Here is a 24,012-nt window from a genome sequence, read left to right as displayed (position 1 = left end):
ATTTCAGTTACACAGGAAGTATACATTTGAGAGTTCAACTGTATAGCATGGTGACTATAGTTAATAATAAAGTGTTGTATACTTCAAAATTGCTAAGAGTAGATTTTAAATGTTCTCACCACAAAAAATAAGTATGTGAGGTGATGGATATGTTAATTAGCTTCATTTAATCCCTCCACAATGTATACATATATCAAAACATCACATTTCTACCATAAATATACACATTATGTGTCAATTAAAAATTTTAAAAAGATTTTACTTTTTTCTACTTACACAGTATTTTGAGTGAAATTTCCTATTTTCCTTTAAAATGTCAAACTCTAATTTCACCTCCACGGAGAAAGTGCTGCATAACTGAGGCAGTAATGGGAACAGCAACTTGGCTGTTCAAGATCATGCAGTGAGTCGGGGGCTGAGCTGGAATGAAAGCCCCCTGTCCTCATGCACAGCCCAGGACCAAGGCCTGGAAATCGGCTCTTTATCCCTTTTTCAGGGAGCATGAGACCAACTTGTTCCTCTTCACAGAAAGAAGGATGAAAGAAGAGCTGTGGAAAATAAAAATGAACCCTAGAAATGCAGACGGTGTGAGCGGGAAGACGAGGAAGTCTTGAAAGACAGCAGGAAGATCCAGGGTAGAGCACACTCGTCCACTCACAAACCTCACCGAGTGCCCACCATGTGGCAGCCCCTGTGCTGGCGCTGGGAATAAGGAGAAGAAAAGCCCACAGTTCCTGCCATCCATCTTTTTTTCCCCAACTGTGGGATACAGAATCCTAGGAATTCTAAACTGAGAGAGAACCTGGCCATGGCCCCTTCTAACCTCTTCATCTTAGAGGAAACGGCGAGTTGAACTTCAGAGAGTGACTGCGGCCCTATTCTTCCAACTTTTTGTCATAAACTCACCTGAGAATAACCTTCTTAATTCCAAAGGGCTGCTAAAATCATAAATTTCAAACATTCTCTTTCTCAATGAATCGATGCTGAATTCAGCTTTCAAAGCTCTTCATAACTCCATCTGTCCTAACATGCCTTCTCTCCCACGGCTCTCAAACACGCAGGTTGTACCCAGGTCCACTCTCCTTATCCTAAATTCCACTCAGAACAAGTGTACTCCAGATCTTACAATCTCTTCCTCTTCTGTACAACTACAGCACTTAAATGCCTATACCACACATTTAGTACAAAATATACTCTGACCTATGCGTAAATTTTATGTCCTTTACTGATTATAAGCTCTTGGAAGGCTAAGAAATGTCATTTTTTTCCTTAAACCCTCCAGGGTCTAGTACGTGTTGAGCGGAGAAGATAGAATGTGGTGTAGTTTTTGGTTTATAGACATTATCTGCCTAACATTAAGAAATACCTTAAGATCTTATAAGCTGACAGCCAAGACCACTGTCTTAGCTATTTTTCTAATGCCCACAATACCTAACAGAGTGTCTGATATATAGTTCCCTAGGTAAACAGCAGCTGAATAAATGGATCATTTAAAAAAAAAAAAAGGATTATTTTTTAAACAGCTCTGACTGTTTCCTTTGTGCTGTCTTAAGAGAGACAGATGACTTAGAAGGTAATGATTTTTCTAGGAATCTGCAGTGTAATTTACAAGCCAAATAGCTAAACACTAGAGTCCTATCAAATCCAGGCAGTATGGAATTTAGAATAAAGAACATCTGCCTTTGAGTCAATTTGTGGGGAGGGTATTGCTGAAAGCACCATTAGAAAGATTTTATTTCACCACTTCATGTTTAAGTAGTTTTAAAGACCTTAAACACAGTGTTTAATGAGCTTAAGCATAATAACTTCCACATGATTTGTTTTTCAAGTACTTAATAAATGTTAAACACAGACCTCTAAGAAATGAATAAGAAACTATTCTGGGAAAAGTGTGGTCATCATCTGAGGCCACGCCAAGGAGTTTGGACTGCATCTTACTGGCAAAAGTCAAAGGGACATAATTAGAATATTTTAGCCAGATCTGTAAAGGATCAATTGGTGGGAAGCAAGATTAAAGGAAGAGAGATCTCAAGTGGTTACAGAAATAGTCTGGACCAGTTTTCCAAAGAGGGGTATGTACACCAGGTAAGATGACCCACTGGGGAGAATTTGGAGAAACAGTACTGAGAAATAATTCACATACCATACAAAAATCCATGCTGAACTCATTTATGAGTCCTACAAGTTTTTTATTGGATTCTTTAGGCATTGGTAAAAATTTTAAAGTTATTGTTTCTAATCTAAGGACTATGAAATGTTAATGTTTACTAATAACTACCATTTAAGTTGATGGTAGGACATGTAGTATATTTTATTTAAAAACAAAAATATGTTGGAGGAGACCTGCTCAAATATTTAGCATTGGAAAGATGAATGATCATAAAAGCTGGATCAGCAATCTAAGTAAAAGATGACAAAAGTCTTGAGTAACGAGTGAGGGTAGGATATGAACAATGCTTAAGAGGTAAAGTGACAGAATGTTGTGCAGGAAGTGTGGAATAGGGCAGGGCGAGAAGAGTGTGGTTCTGGCCAGTAACAGAGGCAACTCCCAGGATAACTTGATCCTCCGAAATCCTGCAGCTCCTCACGTCCTCCCCATGCAACTGGCCCTCAGCACTACTGCCCTGTGGTTAAGCTACAGGATAAAATGAGGGGCGGGGGAAGCAAGCACAGAACTTTCCTTTGTCTGTGCTCTGTGTTCATCAGAAGGCCTGGCCCAAAACTTTATTTAGTATTTAGTGATTATTTGTTGATTCAAACTTTTACAAGAGAATGGCTGGAATTCAAAGAAGAAAACAGAACTAGATGTCAGGAGACGGTGACTTCATGAGGTACAGGTCTCCAGAGAAGTAGTGAAAGACCTAAGGGAGGCAGAGATTGGTACAATGTGGTGTGCCTAAGTGTGATCTGAGCCCATGTGCTGGCCGGTAGCCTGGTGTGTGTGTGACAAACATACATATTCTTGGGCCCCAGCCCGGATCTGAACAACCTGTGAAAAAGGTGCATTTCACAAAAACCCCCAGATAACTATTGTGCAGGTTAAAGTTTGAAAATGACTGCTTTGGTGAATGGAAAGGGAGGTCCTGCATAGACCCTGAAGGGTGCCGACCATGAAATTCTTTGTTTGGAGAGCTGCACTAGAAGGAGAAGAAACAAAACAAATTTTCAAACTAGTCTCTCCACCCCCAATAGAAGAAGAAAAATGTGCTCTGGCAACACTGTCATGAAAAACAACTAAAGAAGGTGACTCCTCCTACACAGCAGAGATGTTCAGAAAGAACCACGCAGCACTGACAATAATCAATTTTAATAATTAAGGCGAGTATGTTTTGGAGAAAAGACAAGAATAAATTAAAGAAAAGCTCACAAATGACAGGGTAATGAACAGAGTGTCTTAAAAAGTACTAAGCAATCTTTTAATTGAACATTTAATTTTTTCCTAACACTGTTTATCTTTTTTTCCATCAGAGCACTCACATTGTTATACATGTATTTTGTAAACTGAAATTATCCAGGAAGTTCTGGCATTTCGGAGAGTCACAGCTAGGTTGTGGGGGTGTGGAGAAAGGGCAGATGGCTAGTTGCATAGATTCAGAACCATTGAGTGCTAAAGCAGTGGTTCTCATCAGGAGGGAGTAGATTTTGACCCCAGAGGACATTTGGCAATATCTGGAGACAATTTTGGTTGTCGTAACTAGGGGGTGCTATCTGTTTCTAGTGGGTAGAGGCTGGGGATATTGCTAAGCATCTTACAATTCACAACAAAGAATTATCCATACCAAAATGTCAATGGTGCTGAGATTGAAAATGCATGGGCTAAAGGAGGAGAACTAGTCTGCAAGGTACTGGAGAACTGCTGGGTGCATCCCGACACATATTCCAGGATTTGCTGGAGGCGCACTGTGACTCCAGCAGAGACATCGCCCCCACAGTCTCTACTGAAAGTAGAGGCTACTCCAAACACCTGCACTAGGCTGTGGGCAAACTAACTCTTCTCTCCCTCTTTATAATCTATCTTCATCATGTGCTTGGTTTTACATATTTGTTTCCAAATTGTCCTATTACTCTCCAAGGTAGAACATCTTTTTCTGCTTTTAGTAAACAAACATCATGACTGAGGCAAAGAAGCAATACAGAGTTAGTAACAGAAAAAAACCTTAAAAACATTCTAGAAAAATCTAATTTGCCAGATGGAAAACTGAGGCCCCAAAGGCTCAGTGATTTGACTGGTGAGGAAATCATCTTATTCCTTTCCAAAGAAGTTAAATTCTTGATGGCATCGTCATCTGGTCTTATGCGACACTGGGGGATGCTTCTCTTCAGTTATTGCTTTCTTACTTAAAATCTCAACCCATCACTTTGGTCACACTATATAAGCATTTTTTGGTGTGTCTCGGTGGATTTATATCCAAAATAAGAAAAAATATCAAAAAATAATGCATTCTATTTTTTGTTCTGGTGTAAGACCTTTGTTTAAATAAGAGACTTTACCTTAAGAAAGGTGCTCGCTTGCTAGTTCTGGTAAAAACACACAAATAGATGAACACATTCATGTTCACGTGCATGTGACTCACTAGTGTACAGCTCACACATAAACAGGACAGCAATACATTTTTCAAAGTAGAAAGTAAACAGAATTGTAGATTCTACAGTGAGGGAAGAACAAGGGAAAAATCATATGTTGCTCCAAGCTACATAAAGCTTCCATGAATGACGTGCTTACTAACAACCCTCTTTAGTTCAACTCACCTTCTCCCCTGGATCTTTTACAGAAATGATTTTGAGAAAGACCAATCTACTGAAAAATAACAATAATTGGAAAGTCCATAGTGGAATTAATAGAACAAAACTAAACTTCTGAAGGTTTTTTTTGCTTCTAGTTAATTTTTTTCTCCCCTTTCCTAATGTAATGTTGTTTATTATTTATGTAATATACTCTTTGCTATTAATGTGGTATACTGTTTATGTTACGTACCCAAGCAGGAAAATGCATTTGCTTTAAGAGTTCATATTTTAGTTGGATAGATGGAGAAGTCGGCCAACATACTTTCTGGTAAATCAGTAAGAGCCTTTGCCTTCTCTTAGCATATTTATTATCCATGAAAATTAAATGCTATCCTACCCTGCTGAGCTTACAAGGCAGAATGGCATTTAATTGTCAAGGATAAAATTTTGGGAGTTAATTAGTCCTTTCTATTCTTAACAGTGTTTTTGGTAGTATTTAAACTACAGAGTAATAGCAGTGTTTACATAGTAAGCATCCAGTACATGTTAATAACAACTATGAATTAAAAAACCAAAACACCAAAAAAACCACAAAAGAATCTTTCCTGAAACCATGTCTCTTCTCTTCTTACTACTCGTCTTGTTTTTTTTTTTTTTTTTTTTTTTATAACTTATGGTAATACCTGTGCCCATCCTTGTCCTCAACTTCCTTACTATGCCCCATTCTGTTATCAAAGGAAACCAACATGGTTTCTGCCCATCACTCCACCGAAACTGCTCTCGCTAAGCTTACCCAGTGACCTTCCTGCCACTTAATATGACATATTTTTGTCTTAATTTTACCTGACCTTTTCTTGGCACAACATTCTCCTGTTTTTCATTTTTTAATTTTTTAACTGAAATAACTTAAAAAAAAATGTTTCTCAAGTGTCTTAGTCTGCTTCTGAGTCCTGGGAGCTGCAACGTTTGCAGGTAGAAAAGGACCCAGGAAAGGACTCTGAGAAGAAGCAACAGAGGAGAAGCCAGGAGATGGTGAGGAGAGGTTACAAAAGCCAGGTCAGACACCACAGTCCCTAGCTATCCAAGCCTGATGACAGCCCTTTCTCCTCCACTTCAGTGAGCCACTGGAACTATCCATTCTACACTCGCATCTCTTCTACAACTAACTTAATTTATATCTCCTCTGGATTAGTGAAAGTTCCTTTAAAATGGGCTGTTTTGCTTCTAGTAGTATCTTCCTCTAATATGTTCCTCCTATTGTAAAGAGAATAATTTGTAAAGTATAAATATGATTGCATCACTCTCACGCTTAAAACTATTATCCTAAAGATGCTGGAGAACCACTGAGGCACTCAAAATCCTACACATGACAAAGTCCCTCATAATCTGACCTTTGCTTATTTCACAGAGGAACATTTCTCGCTTTTTCTCAACACTGTACTCAGGTCACATTTGATAAGTTGTGTGTGGTTCCTGCATCCATGTTTTCTCCCCTCTTGGCCCTTGTTCCTCTACTGAATCATTCTATTATCTCATTACACACCTTGTCTAATTGCATTCTGTAAGCTGCACATTAGATATCACACTTCACCACCAGGGCCAGGCTGGATGTCCCTTCCTTGAATCCCAAGAGCACTCTGCACATACCCTTCCTGTACCTCTATCAAACTGTATTACAATTGCTTGCTTGTTTTTGCCACTCTGTCAAGAGAGGGTCTGGGTTTCACCTGCTTTTCTGTCTCCAGCCTAAAATAGTCTGGGATGTACAACAGACACACAATACACATTTATGAAACAAATGTATCACTGATAATCAAGATATCAGAGATGCGTAGAGGAGCTGGTTGATCACGTCAGATAAAACTATTTCAATTGTTCCAGCAATAAAAAATTCACAGAGACATCGAAGTAGCTTCCAAAATCCTTAACTAGTCAATGGCAAGAGGAGTATTGTAGATAGGTTTAAAACTGGCAAACCTGGCTTACAGACAGCATTCTCAGAACACAGTTTTAAGTAGGAGGAGGACATGATAAAATACGGTTTTTAGAAAGATTAATCTGACAGCAGGAGAGAAGTTTATGTAAATGCAGAGGGAACAGAGTTCTGGTGTACCTTATCTTGATTAACTCAGAAAACACAAATGTTCCATTTAGCTCTGTCCTGTAAGGTAGGAAAGGCCTTTCCCCACTGGACTGTAAGTGGTGGATCCTTGAAAATGTTTTGACATTCCTAACAGCAAATATAGCCTGGGATATAGTAAATACTCAATAAAATGAGCTAATGAATGAATAAATGAAAAGCTTGTCACCAAGCTATGATATCTTCCTAACATCAGCCAGTCATTTAAAAATTATCAGCTGTTAGTTAAAAAAAGGAAAAAAAGCCAGGCACGTATGACTGATTGAATAGTAAACTGATATAAGTTTTAGAAACTACACCAAAGAATGTGTCCTACTAACCATGACTCAACTGTGTCAGCCTTCTATATGAAGTGTAAAATGCAGTAAACTGCCTTTTGCCACCTTTATACAATATGCCTTTATAGGGCAAGGTCTCCCAGCTGCCCTATAATAGTATGAAATACTATTCAAATACAAATTCTAATAAGATTATTTTACCGAGTACTTTTTTCCAAGGTCAAAGCACTATGAAAATGACTTACCTGAGACAATTTTGTTGTAGTGGCAGGCAGAAGTGGGCGGCTAAACTTCTTCTGAGAGCCGATGGCTGCTGGAAAGGGTGGTGCAGAAAACACAGCTGCAACACAATTAATTTTGTTTATCCACCCTTGCATTTCCTCTGGACTCCTATGAGAAACAGATATGTTTGTGTTAGGGTACTTCTACATCTAAGTGCATTGCCCTTTGTCCCTTTCTCTTACTGATTTAAAAATAGCACATAAAAGTCAATTATTCTTCTTGGTGCAATTAATCCCTGACAAAACTTCATTGAAATTAACATTCTCAACAGCAATCAACATGGTAGTTAAAGGCCCTAGAACCTATGATCATCACAGTTTAAGACTGTGATTATCTCTCTAGGATACAGAAGGAAAAAAAGAGGAATCACCTGATAATAAATATTTATTCAACCTCTACTCTGTTTGATACTAGGCCAGTCCAAAAATAAACAAAAATTAAGTCGTCTCTTTTAATCACATAATTTGATTTTAAAATCCAACTGAGGCACAGAATGACAGAGGGAATGTAAAAGGTATGTCTACTTTGGAAAACAGTTTGACAGTTTCTTCAAAAGTTAACTATAAATTTATCATACAACTCAGCAATTCCACTTATAAATAGGTATTCAAGAGAAGTAAAAACATATAGCTACACAAAGATTTGTATGTCAATATTCAGAGTATCATTACTAAGAGTCAAAAAGGGGAAACAATTCATATGTCCATCAATTAGAGAATGGATAATCAAAATGTGGCAAATCCATACAATCGAATAGTATTCAGCAATAAAGGTACGAAGTACTGATACATGCTACATGGATGAACTTCCAACACTTTATGTTAAGTAAAAGAAGCCAGACCAAAAAACCCACATATTCTGTTTATATGAAGTGTCCAGAAAAGGCAATACTATAGAGATAGAAAGTAGACTGGTGGGTGTCTGGGGCTGGGGGTGCCACAGGGGAGTGACAGCAAAATGGGCACAGGGACCTCTTTGGAGTGATGAAAGTGTTACAAAACTGAGTTGTGGTGATAGCTGCACCATTCTGTAGATTTGCTAAAAATCATTAAAACATTCATTTAAAACAGGTAAAATTTTATGTAAAGTGTGCCTCAAATAAGACTGTTAAAAACAATCCACCTGAGAAGAGGTGGAAATCGTCTGATGTCATAATCATATTTTTATGTGTCATTATATCCAGAAAGCTCAACCCATAAATTTGTGAATTTACGAATTCACAAAACATTCACAAATATTTGAATATTTGTGAATGTTTTGTGAATTCATAAATGAATGGTAAAAATGGTCATGAACCAGAATAGATTATCTAACATTTGTATAATCAATAAATAGAAGGTGGAAAAAATGTCAGCCCAATCTAAAATAATTTTCTTCTCCAATAATTTTCTTCTGAGAAACCACATCAATTTGAGCCTACAAGAGCTATCAGCTCTTAGTGCACCCCATATGCCTCTCTAGTCTGATATCTCTGGCTCCTTTATTTCAGTTTACTAATCTCTGCATCAATCTCTTTCGTTATCTGGTATTTTAGATTTTAAAAAATTAGATAATAAAATAATTTGAAATATTCTTTATGCCTAACAGCTGTAATTATACTTCTTGCAATGGGCCCTTTGTGGTGTTAATGGTCCTGTTCCCATACTCCAAAAACGTGTTTCCTTGTGACTTCATCACCACCTGATGTCAGCAATTTTATACCTTTGAAAGTTCAACATCCAAAAATTATCAGAGTGACTGCTCCTGTTCTCATTTTTATTTTTTTGATCTTACATTGCTTTTATCAAACCAGTATGCAGATACTTGCATTCACAACCTTGATTTCAAATTTTCATTCCAGGGTCAGCTCACAGTCCTATGCTGAGGGTGATTCTGAAGTCAAGCTCAAGCCGTGAATGATTAACACTGTCTGCACAGACACTGATGCTATCTATGTGTGGCCCCTATTAACATTCCTGTTCTAGAGGCTCAGTTCTGAAAGTCCAAAGTTTCTCACTTCACAAATCCAGCATTCTCTGTGTGGAATGCTCCACTTCTAATCTGAAGTCTGTCAATAAACCCTTCATTAAACTGGCAATCCATCTGATTTTCTTGCCCACAGCATGATTTTATCTTTTCCTTCTAGTATAATCAGATTATTTATTAACACTCAGAAGGAAAGGAAAACAAGAGAATAAGATAAATATTCATATTTATTGAACAATTTCTACGTGCCAGGCACAGTGTAAGGTACTTTACACACTTCTCATTTAATCTTCACCAGAACCCTGGGAGATAAACATTACTACATACACTAGTAATAAGCTGAAGTCCAAAGAAATTAAATTACATTCTGGGAGAGAGAGCTAGAAATGTGATTTGAATCCAGGTCTATTTTACTCATTTTGTGACAGAACTTATCTACTAAAACCCTCGTATTTTACTGATGAAGATACTGAGTTCAAGGGATGTTAAATGTCAACTAAAAGTCACAGGGCTACTTTGTAGCAGATGAAAAACTTGAACCAAAGGTTTCTATTTTTTATTACAGTCTTTTCAGTTCTCTCGAATGCAACCAGTTCATGACTTTGACTCCAACTCCAAAAACTTCCCCTTGCAGAACCTGATTCTATTCCTTGGTATAAAGTGGCGCTAAGCAAACCAGAAAACAAAAACAATTAAAAATCCCCAAATTAACGAAACATACTGGGTTTGAAAAAGCAGGACCCTCCAGTCAGCAGTTTTAAGTTTAAACACATTCGGCTTCTTCTCATACTCCGTGGCCTTGGATGCCAGGGCGTGGTGCACACTCACAGCGTTTTTCAAGTCCTCTTCAGACAAGGCCTTTTCTGGCTTATATTCATCCTACAGATGGGTACAAAGAAAAAAAAGACAAGATCATGATTGGATTTCAATTTTTCTTTTTGAAACCTAAAACTAAGAGAAAAAATGTAGAAAGTGTATGAAAAAAGTGAAATGAATGAGTAGAAACAACTCTTTGCAACCTCATAGATATCACAGAACATCACGTTGTTTGAAACATGTGCTGACAGTGAGAAAATGCACGTCCCTAAGAGGCATTTAAAAAAACAGCTGATGTATAATAATTAAGGTAAATACCTATCACACACAATTTACACTGATGTGAAATGAGGCCAGGTCCAATGGTTAGTGTGATTTGATTTCAGGATTAAATGAATAAATGCAAAAGTGTGCACAGTTATACTGATGGTGAAACAATGCCATTTTGTTCACTGCTCCAAAGACACATTTCCCTACAGCTTTCCTTTTAGGTTTAATAGTATCAAAATAAAAGTGAACAGTAAAATAAAATGTATTCTCCAGCTCTTGCGCTGAAAGAAAAGAGAAAAATCAATTTAATAATCAGGAGAAAGCTTAACTCTAGTATCATAAATTTTAAAAATAGGTAAAATTATGGAAAAAGGAAGGTGTCGTATATATGCAATTTTATCTCTTGGCACCAACTACACAATATATAGAATTTATAAAGGTTCTTCTGTATATTCTTCAAACATAACTAAAAAAACCCAACTAGGAGAATAATAATTAGAATTTAAAACAAGTTTGACTCTGTCATTTCTAGTAGTTCCTGGGTTCATTAGAATAAAAAAGGCCTAAAACCAATGAAAATATACTATGTATATAATGCATATGGTGTAAACTGTTATAGGAGATGTTTTCTAGAGTTTAAGGCCCTTCATCCTTCTTCCCATATTTTATCAAAAATAAGACATGATGCTAAATAAACTTGCATTTCTCCTATAAAGAAAACACACACACACCACCTCCTAATTAGTAGTAAAAGCCCAAAGGAAGACATTGTCTGTTCTCTTATCACAGTCTGATTTTACAGACTTTCAGAGAAACAATTACAATCCCCCATTCCTCTCCCGGCTTTTGTCCATTCCCTCCACAAATCAAGCAATTCAAATGTAGTATTGCCGTCAATACAAACTGAGTCAAAAGTAAACAGCAGGCCTCCTTTATGACCACTATCACGACAGCACTGAGAGGCAAAGGTTTCCCCTCTAAAATATGAAGTAAATGCCAGAAGCAATATAAATATTGCCCACATTTATATATTAAATGATAAAATTTTTACTTAGGGATTGCAACAAGTTTTATCTTATAAAGCCTCAAAGTTTAAGAAATGCTGTTAATAATGAGTCTTCTAGAGAGGTATGATAATAAAGGAGAATTAAAATATTAAAATAAATACAACAGATTTACATGTATCTGTTCTTCTATAATTGCCATTAATTCATAAAACTATAATCTAGTTATGTTTTGAGGTCTTTCTTGTCCTTTTTTAATGAGGTTTTTTCAGTGATTTAACATTCCAAAGATTCACAAGTCTCTTTCCACGGTAATTTTTTAGAGTAGGAGTTTCAACTAGAGGTAGCATGACAACACAAAACCCTCTCCAGCCTTATAATCCCCCTCCAGCCTTATCATTATGCTATATTAGAACCCTGCATATCTTGCCCTACATTCAGTATAACCTCTTGGTTTCCAGATAGGAATCTACAGTAGATAAATAAGTGGAATGGGGAGAAATGACCAGGGCCAAAATTACCTTCAGAGAATTATACACTACTTCTATTTCCATACATACTAATTTCTAACATACCTGATATGTGAGTTGGCCGCTTAGCCTAGAAATCTGTACATACATTTTTTTGATGTTCTAGGTCTATGATTTAGGCTTTTATCTTAACTCCTCTTCCCTAATGTCTTTTGGTTATTTTGTTGTTGCTGTTTGAATTTCTTAAGATGATTACTTAGTTCTTTTGTTTTTCATATTTCTTCCTTAATTAGTTAAAAATTTAAGGTTATAATTTTTCCTCTGAGTAGGGGTTACACCGTGTAACACAGTTTTAGAATGAAGAGTATTCTTTCATTACTTTCTATACTTTGTAGTTTTAATTTTTGCTCTCTGCTTTGATCTTAGTAGCATCAAGGAATGTGTTTCTCAAATTTAAGGTGTGCCTAAAGTTTAGTTACTTATCATTATATATTTCTAATTTTATTGGCTTATGACCAGAGAATGTGGTCTATAAAATCTATTTTTTTCTCAAAAATGTGGTAAGGTTTTTCTTGTAGCCAACTATATGTTTGATTTTTGTTAATGTTCCATAGACATTTTAAAAAGTTTATTCTTTGAGGGGTGAGTGTGTATTTTTTTATTCAAGTTTATTGATTCAACTCCTCTATGCCCTTACATTTTTTTCTACCAGTTCATTCTCCTGAGACATGTATATTGACCTTTTCAACTATAATGTATTTCAAGTTCTCCTTGCATTTCTAATAGTTTTTGTTTTACACTTTACTTGCTATGTTGTTTGGTGCAGTTAGGTTTATAACTATTATCTTCCCTATAACTATGTGCTGTTGATTATTTTAAAATGTTCTTCTTTATCCTATTTAGTGCTTAGTCATATAAGATGAAAACTTGAAGAAATCTTTCTTTACCACGAAGATGATCTTTTTCTCTACTACTCATCCACATCAAGATAAAATTTAAAAAATATCTTCACTTTCCTCCCCTCCCATCAATCTTAAATTTTGCTTAGTTTAGTGTGCTTAGCTCTGCTATCTTACTAAAATTATCTTGTATTATACATTTTCTGTTTCAAGAAAACTTATTTAGCACTTACAACATACATTCTCTGAGTCTCTTCTTATTCCTTTAAATTTAATTTTTTACATATTTCATTGCTCACCTGGTTTCTTTCTCTTTTTTTCCACCTTGACATCTCTACTTTCATCTCTTTGTTATTTTCTTTTCTCTCAAGTATTTTCTTCAGGTAGAACATATAATCTTTCTTATTCTCTAATATCTTTCATTTTCTTTGACAGATATATAGAACTGGACATAGAACTCATGGTTGCAATCCATTTCACTTGTTTCACTTATAGTCTGTAGATGCTATTCTACTGTCCTCTGACTTCTGGTTTAATAGAAGTCTGTCTCTCTCTTTTCCCTCATATCTGATGAGTTAGTAGTCCATATTAACTGTTTTTATATATTCATTTCCAGTTTCCTCTTTAATCTGCTGCAACCTGGGGCCCATTTCTACACTTCATTAAAACTGTTCAGGCAAAGGTCAGTGACGACTTCCTAATTGCAAAATTCAATAGATTCTTTTCAGTTTTCATCAAATGGCACCTGAAGAAGTCAACAATATTCCAGAAATTCTTCTTTGGCTTCTCATTACAATACTCTGTTGGTTTTTCTCCTTCCTCTCTAATCATTACTTTGCTACTCCTCTTTAGTTTGCCCTTCAAAGGTTTGTTCTGCCACTGACCTTTCTTTCTCGTTCCATAAGTATGTCTTGAGATGGTCACAACTACTCTTACAGTTTCAACTTCCGCCTATATCATGATGTCTAACAAACTGCTATAGGTGAATAAGAAACACAAGACCAGTTGGTAGCTATTAATATTGAATAACAGACTTTCACACTTGGAGCCATGATAAATATTCTTGGAGCACATTTGCTCTGCTGATATTTTCATTTAAAACCAAGCTTAAAGAATGACATTCTTAGATTGCCCTAAAAGTGCAAAGAATTTTAAAATGCAGCATTTATTATGACCCTAAGTAAAAGATAACAGTAACTGCCACCTTGGGAGAACTGTATCATTGTTTTTGAAAAGTATTCTCTTCCAAGACAGCTTCTAAAATTCTACGATACACTGCCTGTTTACCTTATCTTGGAGGAAAAACACTATATAGGGCAGAAGTGGAATATAGGATCCATTTAATTAGGACTAAACCAAAGTCTAGAATTTTAAGAAGCTTCCACTTTGCTAGTTGATAGCAATATCATTTTACCATCTTTAAAAAAAAAAAAAAAAACGCCAAAATACAAACCTTCATATACGTCCAGCATTCTGAATTTCTTTTTTTTTTTTTTTTTTTTTTTGTCTTTTTCATGACTGGCACTCAGCCAGTGAGTGCACCGGCCATTCCTGTATAGGATCCGAACCCACGGCCGGAGCGTCGCCACGCTCCCAGCGCCGCACTCTCCCGAGTGCGCCACGGGCTCGGCCCCAGCATTCTGAATTTCTACTGAAAATGAAGTGCCAAGTCCACAAAAAATGAGCAAAACTAAAGGTAGAATGGAAACATCGGAGTTGAATATTGGATGAAAAGAAATGACTTCATCTTATAGTGTTCATTCTGACATCTTTATTTTTCACTACTTAAAGTAGAAGATGGTGTTTAAATGATAGAACTGGGAAGAAAGAAGGGATAAATTACTGTAATTAAGCCATTTCAAACCTAAGACTATTTGCTGTGCAAAATAAAATGTGAAACAGAGAGCAAGATAAATTCGATCAAGAAATTTTCTATAAGAAAAGAAAATGCTCCATAACATCTAATTACTACTCATTTTCTCAAACAAGTGAAGGGTGAAAAATGAAGCCTGAAAACATGTTACTGTCCCCTGTGTTCCCTGCAATCTGTATCGTTTTATCCAGTATGATTCATTAGAACACTTCACCATTTTAATAAACACCAAAAATGTGATTTCATAATGCTGCTTAATTCATTTAAAACATGAAATGAAGAGGTTTCTTTTCTCTAAGAACCTTGGTAATTAAACCTCTTGTGAAGTTGAACCATAACACATTAACATAAAAATCACCTACATATGTTCAAATAATTGGCACCAAGTCTGAAAATTTGTATTCTCGGGTGAATATAAAGTGCAATTGAGAAAGTGACCAAATCTCAATTGAAATTCGTCAACATCAATTAAAAACATTCAGATTCCAGTTTTCAAAGTATTATTTACATCATGCCTTACTAAATAGGTAAAATTGCTGTATGTAATTAAAACCATTTAAAACAAAGTTAAAGTGGTCTGAATTTCCACTGAGAGGACACAGAAAGATCTGAAAACATACTCTTGCTTGAAGACATGCAGATATTAATATTAATAAAAATGCCAGTAATTAAGGTAAACCTGATTTTGAAAATAGCATTAAAAGCATTTTCACAATTTGATGACTATTTTTTTTTAATTCTGAGTATTTATGGTTTGGTATCTTATCATTCAGCTTTGTACTTCTTTCTTTATATTTGAGCACAAAAAGTGCTGTTTCCACAAATTTGGAAGCTAGTAATAACAGCAAGTTAAGTAAAAACATGTTTTGGCTCATCACTCCACTAAGCCTATATTTGAAAATCATTTGATCACGGAATTTTAAAGTTTAAAGGAGCCTGGAGGATCATTTAATCTAATTTTCTCAGGTTACATAAACAATGTTACAGTCAGGAAAATATGTCCTATACTCCTGTAGAAAGGAGAATTAAGAGAGAATGAGCAAAGTGAAGTCAGAGGACTCAAACTTTTTATATTATTTTATTCAATTAACATGTATGTAGTCCCCATCTTACCTATGACAACAATGTGGAGGTATTGGCCTGTAGCGGGACTTCTTTTGTTAGCACTGAAACTGCCCTTAGTCTGCTTAGGGAGGAGCACTTATTTGAAGTGCTTTCTCAATAAGGCGTCAGGCCTCCTTCCAGTGAGGCACAGGAAATGTTCCAGGATAAATCTCACAAGTGAACCAGGAAGTTAGGATCTATCTTTTTAATGATTATGCAGCTGCATAGGGAGTTAGAGCAGATAACCATCACTAGCCCTTGCAGAAAAAGATTATAGGATTCTTTGAGTCAGTATCAGAAGAAATTTAAGAAGTCTTAAAAGTCTTTTTAAGCAGAGAAAAAATCTTACCACTCACTCTTCTACATTTCTTCCATTTTTCTAATTAATACAATAATTAATGATTAATTAATACAATAGTTTTTATTGGTGGGAAGCTATTGCTGTTTTCCTTTCAGTTCTAGAATGTTCTAACATTCTCTTAAAGCCTACACTTGTATCATTGTTTGGGACGTCGCTGTGTCTATCCATCATCTACTCCATTTCCATTCAGTTCTGAGCCCTGTGGGCCAAGTTAGTGTTTAATTCATATGTTTCCCTCTACGACTTTCATATGATTGGTGTGGGTGTGACATTTATTAAAAGGAAGGGAAAGAGGGGAGAAGAGGGAAGGGAAGGCAGGAAGAGAAAAGAGAGAGGGAAAGAAACACATTGCGTAGGGACCTCAGTGACATACAGGGAAAGCAGTTTGAGTCCTGGGCCTATGTCACACTTGCATGACTGGGAAGAAGCCACACACTACTGCATCAGCTTCTCAGGTGGGGACAAAAAAATTCATTAGGAATGAACTAGTTTCTGTTTGCTAGGCATTTAAATGGGAATTGTGTTTTTAAACAGAATCCTTCAGAACACAGCCTAAATATCTCAAACCCCAGAGATCAGATGTGTTTCCAGCTGCGATGTCTTTTTATGAATTTAGTTTTTTAGAATTATGATTAAGCCCTAAATATCCCTTACGTAATGGTCACATTTCTCTGCTAGACTGTGTCATTCACCTAAATTATGAATAATGACAACATGGGTGTGGTCATCATTCTTCAAAGCCTGGTTAATATTTTTTCCTTTTAAGCATTTTCTATTGTTTTACAGAATGATGAGAGAGGGTCCAGATAGCCTTTTCAAAGTCTGAAAGGGCACACAGCCAGCAGTTTCACAAAAAGAAAGAGTAAAGTCCTGAACACACAGGAAAGCACAAAGGATGACAGGAGACCAGGCCGGGATCGGCCCGCTGCAGGCGTCATGGCTCCCGCACATCAGCCCCAGACTGGCAGCCATCATCACGGTCTGGGAGGCCTTGAGTCTCGAGGGCCTGCTTCTGCCTGGCCCAGGCTCACCCCGGATGCTACCTATACTTCAAACACTGCAAAAACTCCCTTTCCAACTGGACTTCAAAAAAACCTTAGAGGCAGCTCAGCTGGAACAAATCTCTCTTCCATGTGATGCAAAGAATGAAGAGAAGATTTTGTATCAAGAACAGAGAGTTCACGATATAATGTGATAGAAAACTACATTTTAAGATAATAAGCTGATTTTTCACTTTCTAGAGACATGGCAAATATACTCAGGTTTGAACAGTTGTTTTCTAGACCCTAAAGATAAAACACATCAGAGATTCTTTGATTACTACTGGTTATTGTGTCTGGAGAACACAATAATCAATAGACAAACTCTAAGTAATTCCCACCATGCACTAACTGGCCACCTAAACCTATCATTCCATCAATCACCTGACAATTTATCTTTAGGGTAGTTCAGTTTTGTCACAAGCAGACCTGTAACAAGGATACCATCATAAACCTCACAAAAAAGAGGCAGAGAGCCTGGCCCAGACACAAAGCCCGTAACTCAAACGGAGAGAGCGCTTTTGAAACTATGTGATAGCAAAGGCTTGTCTAAGCAAGTGGCTAGCAGATGACTCACTTTCTGTTAACAAAATGGGTACAAAGTTAATATCCAAATTTCAAAAATGATGGATCATCAGAACCAACAAGGATTTAATCATTTTTATCATTAATTTATAGCAATTTCTAATTTTTAAAGCATGTATGAACTGTGACTGTCACATTGAAATAATATTAGACTCTTCTGCCATGAACACTTTATATTCTAATAGTAATATTAACTACAAATAGGGTTACCCTCATTGGCATGAGCTGCTTGGGCTCAGGGGCAAGTACTAGAAAGAACAAGGACAGGAGTGTGTTTTTACGTATGTCAGACTGACAAAACCACTCTAACCATAAATGTCCTACTGTGCCTGATCATCACACCTAAACTCTGGAATTGTTTTAAATGTGCATATATTTAAATCAGCCCCTTTGCTGGTATTGTATCTCACAGGCTCTACCTTGAAGAATTCTAGAAACTGGAATCAGTTACTACTCAAATTTATTCCATTTACCCTGTGTCTTTTCCAGTCCTCACCTATACACTTGGTTTATATGTTAACTGGTGCTTTTCCATGAGATGATTTTTAAGCGTTACTAGCTATTCAATGCAGGAGACTGGCCTTCTCAAGGACACTGTAAGCCCAAGATCTTTTAGGGAGTAGATACTTTATTTCTCACACAGCTGCCAATATGACATTGTGTAAATGGCTCTGACATTACTATTGATACTCTGTGGATTTACTTTTTGCTTGAAAGCTACAGGCAAATATGACTAAGTAACATTAAGTGATGGGGACAGAAAGGGAAATGAGGTAAACAGCGATGCGGAGGACTGTGTGGAACCTGGAGAAGCAAAAATAAGACTCTGGATAATGTCAGAAACTGTCTGGGGAAAGGAAGAAAGACAAGAAGATATTTTACTTTGGAGAGAAATCAATAACAGGAATGAGAAGAGATTCAGTAGAAATGAGATAAACACTGGGGATCCATTATCTGCAAAAGTCACAGGAAGGAGGATATCACATAAGGGGATAATGGAGGACAGGGGAAACTACAACTCAAACTTCTTGAAAGTTGTTGTCTATATACAGGATAAGCATCCCTTATCTGAAATGCTTGGGACCACAAATGTTTCGGATTTTGGATTTATTTATTTATTTATTTTTATTTTGAAGTATTTGTAGAATATATACCAGTTGAGCATCCCTAATCCAAAAATCCCAAATCAGAAATGCTCCAATGAGCGTGTCAGCACTCAAAAAGATTCAGATTTGGGAGCATTTCAGATTTTGGATTTTCAAATTAGGGATGCTCAAACCTCTACTCCCTGCCTTTGTGTTCTCAATTGTCTCAGTTTTAGAGGGTAAACAGAACTAACACCATCTTGTGCCCCTCCCATCAGGTTGACTCCTGTTTAACCTCATTCGTTTCGCTGACCAGTTACAGATTAACCTTAGCGCAAGCATAATAGGAACATAGGGCTTAGGGACTAGGTGACTTATCGTAACCCTGGGTGTCAGCTAGCATCACAAGCAACCCCGGTGCACAAGCATCACAAGCTCCCTGCTTCCTAGATCACAGGAAACTTATTTTTCTTAAACTATTTCTTTGAAGTTATGCTATATAAGCCTTACCCACAAGCCAGAGAAAGAGAGAGCTCTCATTTGCTGTAGATGTCTGATGCTTTGCTGCACGTGACTTTCCCTATATGTAAGTTACCCTTTTAATAAAATATTTTGTAAACGTAATCAATTTGCCTGCTTCATTCTTCAGTCTGAAGCTCCTTCCCAGTTCAGAGGTATTATAGTCTAATCTCATCCTCACACACTCTCCAATCTGGCTTTCATACCTATCATTCCACTGAAATTGCTTTATCAATAATCTCATGGTTGTTGAATTCACATGGCAGTTCCCAATTCCTATTTTACCTTTTTACAACTTGGAACATTTCCAACATCTCTTGACATACATGACACTATGTTCTCTCTCTCAGTTTTCCTCCTGGCTCTCTAGTCACATGGCTCAGGCTCCTTCACTGTCTCTTCTTGTTAAGGCACATGTGAAGTGTCTGCATTCCACTGGTTCTATTTACATCTTCTCCTCACTCTACTCTGAGTGACATCATCTACTCCGACAAATTAAATTAAGAACTATTTGTTGATAGCCCTCCAGATATGTACTTCTAGGCTCCCTCGTTGGCTCTAGATCTGAATATGTGTAATTGCTTATTGGACACATCCATTTGCTATTGCACAGACACTCTGAATTCCACCTCAAACCTAACTCTCCTGCTAAACTATGTTTCTCCCTCCCTGTTACCACTACCCTAGTTCATGCTAATCTGGTTTTTGTCTCTGATCAAATCTGCTTCCAATCCATTCTCCATCCTGCCGCCAGACTGGTCTTTCTAAAATATATATATGATCATGTCACTTCCCATTTAAAACTCTTTGATAGCTCGACAGTCCCACATTGCTCTACAATAAAGTCTCGACTCATTTTTAATAAGGTTTTCCAAGCTCTTCATAAACTGCTTTATATACTTTTTACACTCCACTGAACCTGTAGCTCCCAAGTGTGCTGTGGTTTCACACATCTAGGCATCCAGACAGGTTTGCCTATGTTTGAATCCTCCTGTATAACTAACTTCTATTTGTCTTCTTAAGTGTAGGCTTAGATTTCACTTTTTGTTAATGAATTCTTCCACAATCTTCCCTTCTCTTCCTAAGACTCACTTAAGTACACTTCTAAATGTGCTTCCACAGCCCATTTCCCTCTTTGTAGCATTTATCAAATTGCATTGAATTGGCTTTTTGTTAATCTCTTCAGATACAACATAAGCTCCTTTAGAAACTATATCTTGCTTACAGTCATATCTTCAGTGTACAACATTCTGGCTGAGTCCCAGTCTTAGAGATGTATTCATTATAGATTTGCTTCTTCACTAACATTGTGGCCCTCTGTATCAGAGTGGTAGTTTGAGGGCTGGTCCGTGGCTCACTTGGGAGAGTGTGGTGCTGGCAACACCAAGTCAAGGGTTAAGATCCCCTTACCAGTCATCTTATAAAAAAAAAAAAAAAAAAAAAAAAGAATGGTAGTTTGTTAGTCAAAGTTTAGCTGATAATGGTTACTTGAGCCACTTTTAAGTGTCCATCTGAGAGTTTCAAAATGGTTAGTGTGTTGACATTTCCATGATATTTCATGGTTTCTGGGAACAATAGAAAAAATACCTGAAAACAGGTTTGTGTTAGGAAATCCTAAAGTTTACTTACTCTAATTATAGGAGATAATTAGAGACAGTCCCATAGTCTAGTGAAAGAGTGGCTGGAGTCAGGGGAGAACAATGAGAGAGAAAGAGGGGATCCACTGGTCCTTACAAAAGAAGGAGTTAAAGGGAAAGGAAGAAAGTTACTGCACATTTGCTATGTATTAGCCAAAAATTAGTTGAATCTGGTTGAGGATGTAAAATTAGGGACCCCAACCCTACTCAAATAGCTTGTTTTAAACTTCTAGTAATTAGAAAGGTCACACACTAAAGCTTTAGTATTTATCCAAGAATAGCCTAATGGAAAAAATACTAGCTTGGCTACTACGACCTTTACAATTCTGAGTAGGTTAACCAAACTTTGAGCCTCAGCTTCTCAATTAAAAAAATGGGAACAATATCCTTGTATGAATTTGTAAAGCTCAAATGCAAAAAGTACCCTAAAAACTAACAAACCAGTCTTATTTCTGGATGAATGATCACTGAGATAAATATGCCATGCCATTTCTTACATTTGTGAAGTGTGATGCTCTGATCCGGGAATGATTATTCTTTCAGGTATTAGATATAAAGTAGTGCTCCATAAGGATATGTGGGGATTTAAAAAAAAAAAAGTCCAGACATACTGCTCTCTTAAATGTCCCTCAACAGGGTGGGGGGCTCCTACTGTGCTTGTTTCATATTTTTTGCCATATAAATGTGGTGGATAGAGTCTACAGCTTGCATTTTCATAGAAGAGAGAACCCAAATCAAGACTTTGTAAATCTCCAGGGTTGGGGTGGTAGGAGGGAGAGTAAAAAGCAGTATGTGTCTGATCTTTGGTAAAATTCCTCTAACTGGAATCCAGGTATGCAGAACTAATGTCACACACACAATTACTGCCTACGGGAATGAGGCATAAAGGTCATGTGGTATCTTTGACTAGTTTCTATGTTCCATCACTAAGTCCACAGCATGGAGTCCTCTGCTTTGCCTATTATTACTCCTTGCACTAGTCCTAAGAGGGTTTATGGAGGCACCTGTCTCTGATCTCAAGTGGAAAGAAATGATGGAAGGAATCTCTTACCCTTTAATAAAACTAGAAGGTAATGAAAAGGCCTGTATTTGGATGACTGAGATGGTTGGGCTAACTCTCACTACACAAACTGTTGTAGGACTGTGAAAAGGTGGATAAAAAGTCTGTCTGAGCCAGTCACTTTGTTCCTCATGAGAATGGCAAGAATCAGGAAAGGACGAAAAGTGAAAATACTCTTACTTCTTCTAAGAGTCATCAGGAAGAGAACCAATATTTACTGTTAACTTATTGTATACCAGGGACATTTTTCATATCTTTAAACAATTCTTGACATCTCCTTCACCCATTTTAAAATCAGATTATTTGTATTTTTACTGTTAAGTTGTTTGAGTTCCTTGTATATTCTGGATATTAATCCCTTGTTGGACGCATAGTTTTCAAATATTTTCTCTAATTCTGAGGGTTGTCTTTTCACTCTGTTGATTGTTTCCTTTGCTGTGCAGAAGCTTTTTTAGTTTGATATAATCCCATTTGTTTATTTTTTCTTTTGTTGCCTGTGCTTTTGAGGTCTTATTCATTAATTAAAAAATGGGCAAAGAAGCTGAATAGACATTTGCAATGGAAGACATACAAATGGCCAAAAGGTACACGAAAAAATGTTCAACATCACTCAGCATCAGGGAAATGCAAACCAAAATCACACTGAAATATCATCTCACCCAGTTACACTGGCCATTATCAAAAAGTCAGAGAATGACAAATGCTGGCAAGTACACGGAGAAAGGTGAACCCTCCTACACTGTTGGTGGGACTGTAAATTAGTGCAGCCATTATGGAAAATGGTATGGAGGTTCCCCAAACAACTACAGATAGAACTGCCATACAATCCAGCAATCCTACTACTGGGTATACACCCAAAGGTATGGAAATCATCAGGTTGAAGGGATACCTGCACTCCCACATTTATCGCAGCTCTGTTTACAATAGCCAAGTTATGGATCTAACCTAAATGTTCATTGATGGATGACTGAATAAAAAAAAATGTGGTGTATATATGTATATATCTATATGTGTATATATATATACGTATATATATGTATGTGTGTGTATATATATATACACACAATGGAATACTTCTCAGCCATAGAAGAGTTAGGGGAGTTAGGGAAAAATAGGGTAATGGGCACAAAGAATTAATTCATTCTGTAATGAGTAATATGCCAACTATTCTGTTTTAATAATCACATATTGTATATAAATACTGAGAGTCAACTCTGTATCCCACAGATATGTATAATCAATGATATTTCAATAAAAAAAATTCTTTACATCAACCATGCAACATCATTTCTCCCTATTTTACATATGAATGAGTTGAGACTCAGAGAGGATAATTACCTGCTACAAATAAGAAATTAGTTAAGTGACAGACTTGGAGTTTGACAATGTATGTCTACTTCCAAAGTCATAACTTTTAGTGCTCTTCCAGGAGACACATTTTTTCCTAGGAGGATCTGAGAAATCCGAAGAGAGATCTCCAGCCTAACAAAGATTTTACTTCAGTATCTAAGAGGCTGCTGATACTGTGTGCGTGTGTTCAGGGGGCACACAACAGAAAAGGCTAAAAACACACAGGACTGGTTACAATCCAAGAGGCATGAGATATTTATAAACTCTTCAATTTTCTATAAGAGTGGCTGAAAATGTTTGTGCCAAGCTTCTTTGACTGAGATGGGAGTAGGGAAGGAGGCTGAGTGAATGGAGACTGCAAGGACTTGGAGCTCTTTCCCAGTATAACATCAGCTGTGCCTGATTCTCCTTCTGATGACTGTTGTGGTTTTTTTCTTTGTTTTTTGGAGAGGGGAAGCTTTTACTATTATTCTCCACTCTTAATGAGGAAATACTAATTAAATTGCTCTTCTGTCTCAGGCAGTACCATCCCTCTCATTTACGAGCAGT

The 24,012-nt window shown here is 36.8% G+C and overlaps 1 protein-coding gene across 4 annotated transcripts in view; it reads right to left on the bottom strand.

The window, feature by feature from the left end:
• Positions 1-24,012, bottom strand: part of PSD3 (pleckstrin and Sec7 domain containing 3) — a 373,102-nt gene that overhangs the window by 34,863 nt on the left and 314,227 nt on the right. For all 4 annotated transcript variants that reach the window (XM_063083776.1, XM_063083783.1, XM_063083790.1 and 1 more), the window contains 2 exons: positions 10,112-10,269; positions 7,389-7,533 (listed from right to left, as the gene is read on the bottom strand). In XM_063083776.1, coding sequence (XP_062939846.1) covers positions 7,389-7,533; positions 10,112-10,269 — 303 coding nt within the window. The remainder of the gene's footprint in view (positions 1-7,388; positions 7,534-10,111; positions 10,270-24,012) is intronic.

The sequence above is a fragment of the Cynocephalus volans genome, chromosome 2 (assembly GCF_027409185.1).
Source record: "Cynocephalus volans isolate mCynVol1 chromosome 2, mCynVol1.pri, whole genome shotgun sequence".
NCBI classification, from domain to species: Eukaryota; Metazoa; Chordata; class Mammalia; order Dermoptera; family Cynocephalidae; genus Cynocephalus; species Cynocephalus volans.
Note: the sequence above shows the minus strand (reverse complement) of the source record. Positions and strands in the feature narration are given on the sequence as shown.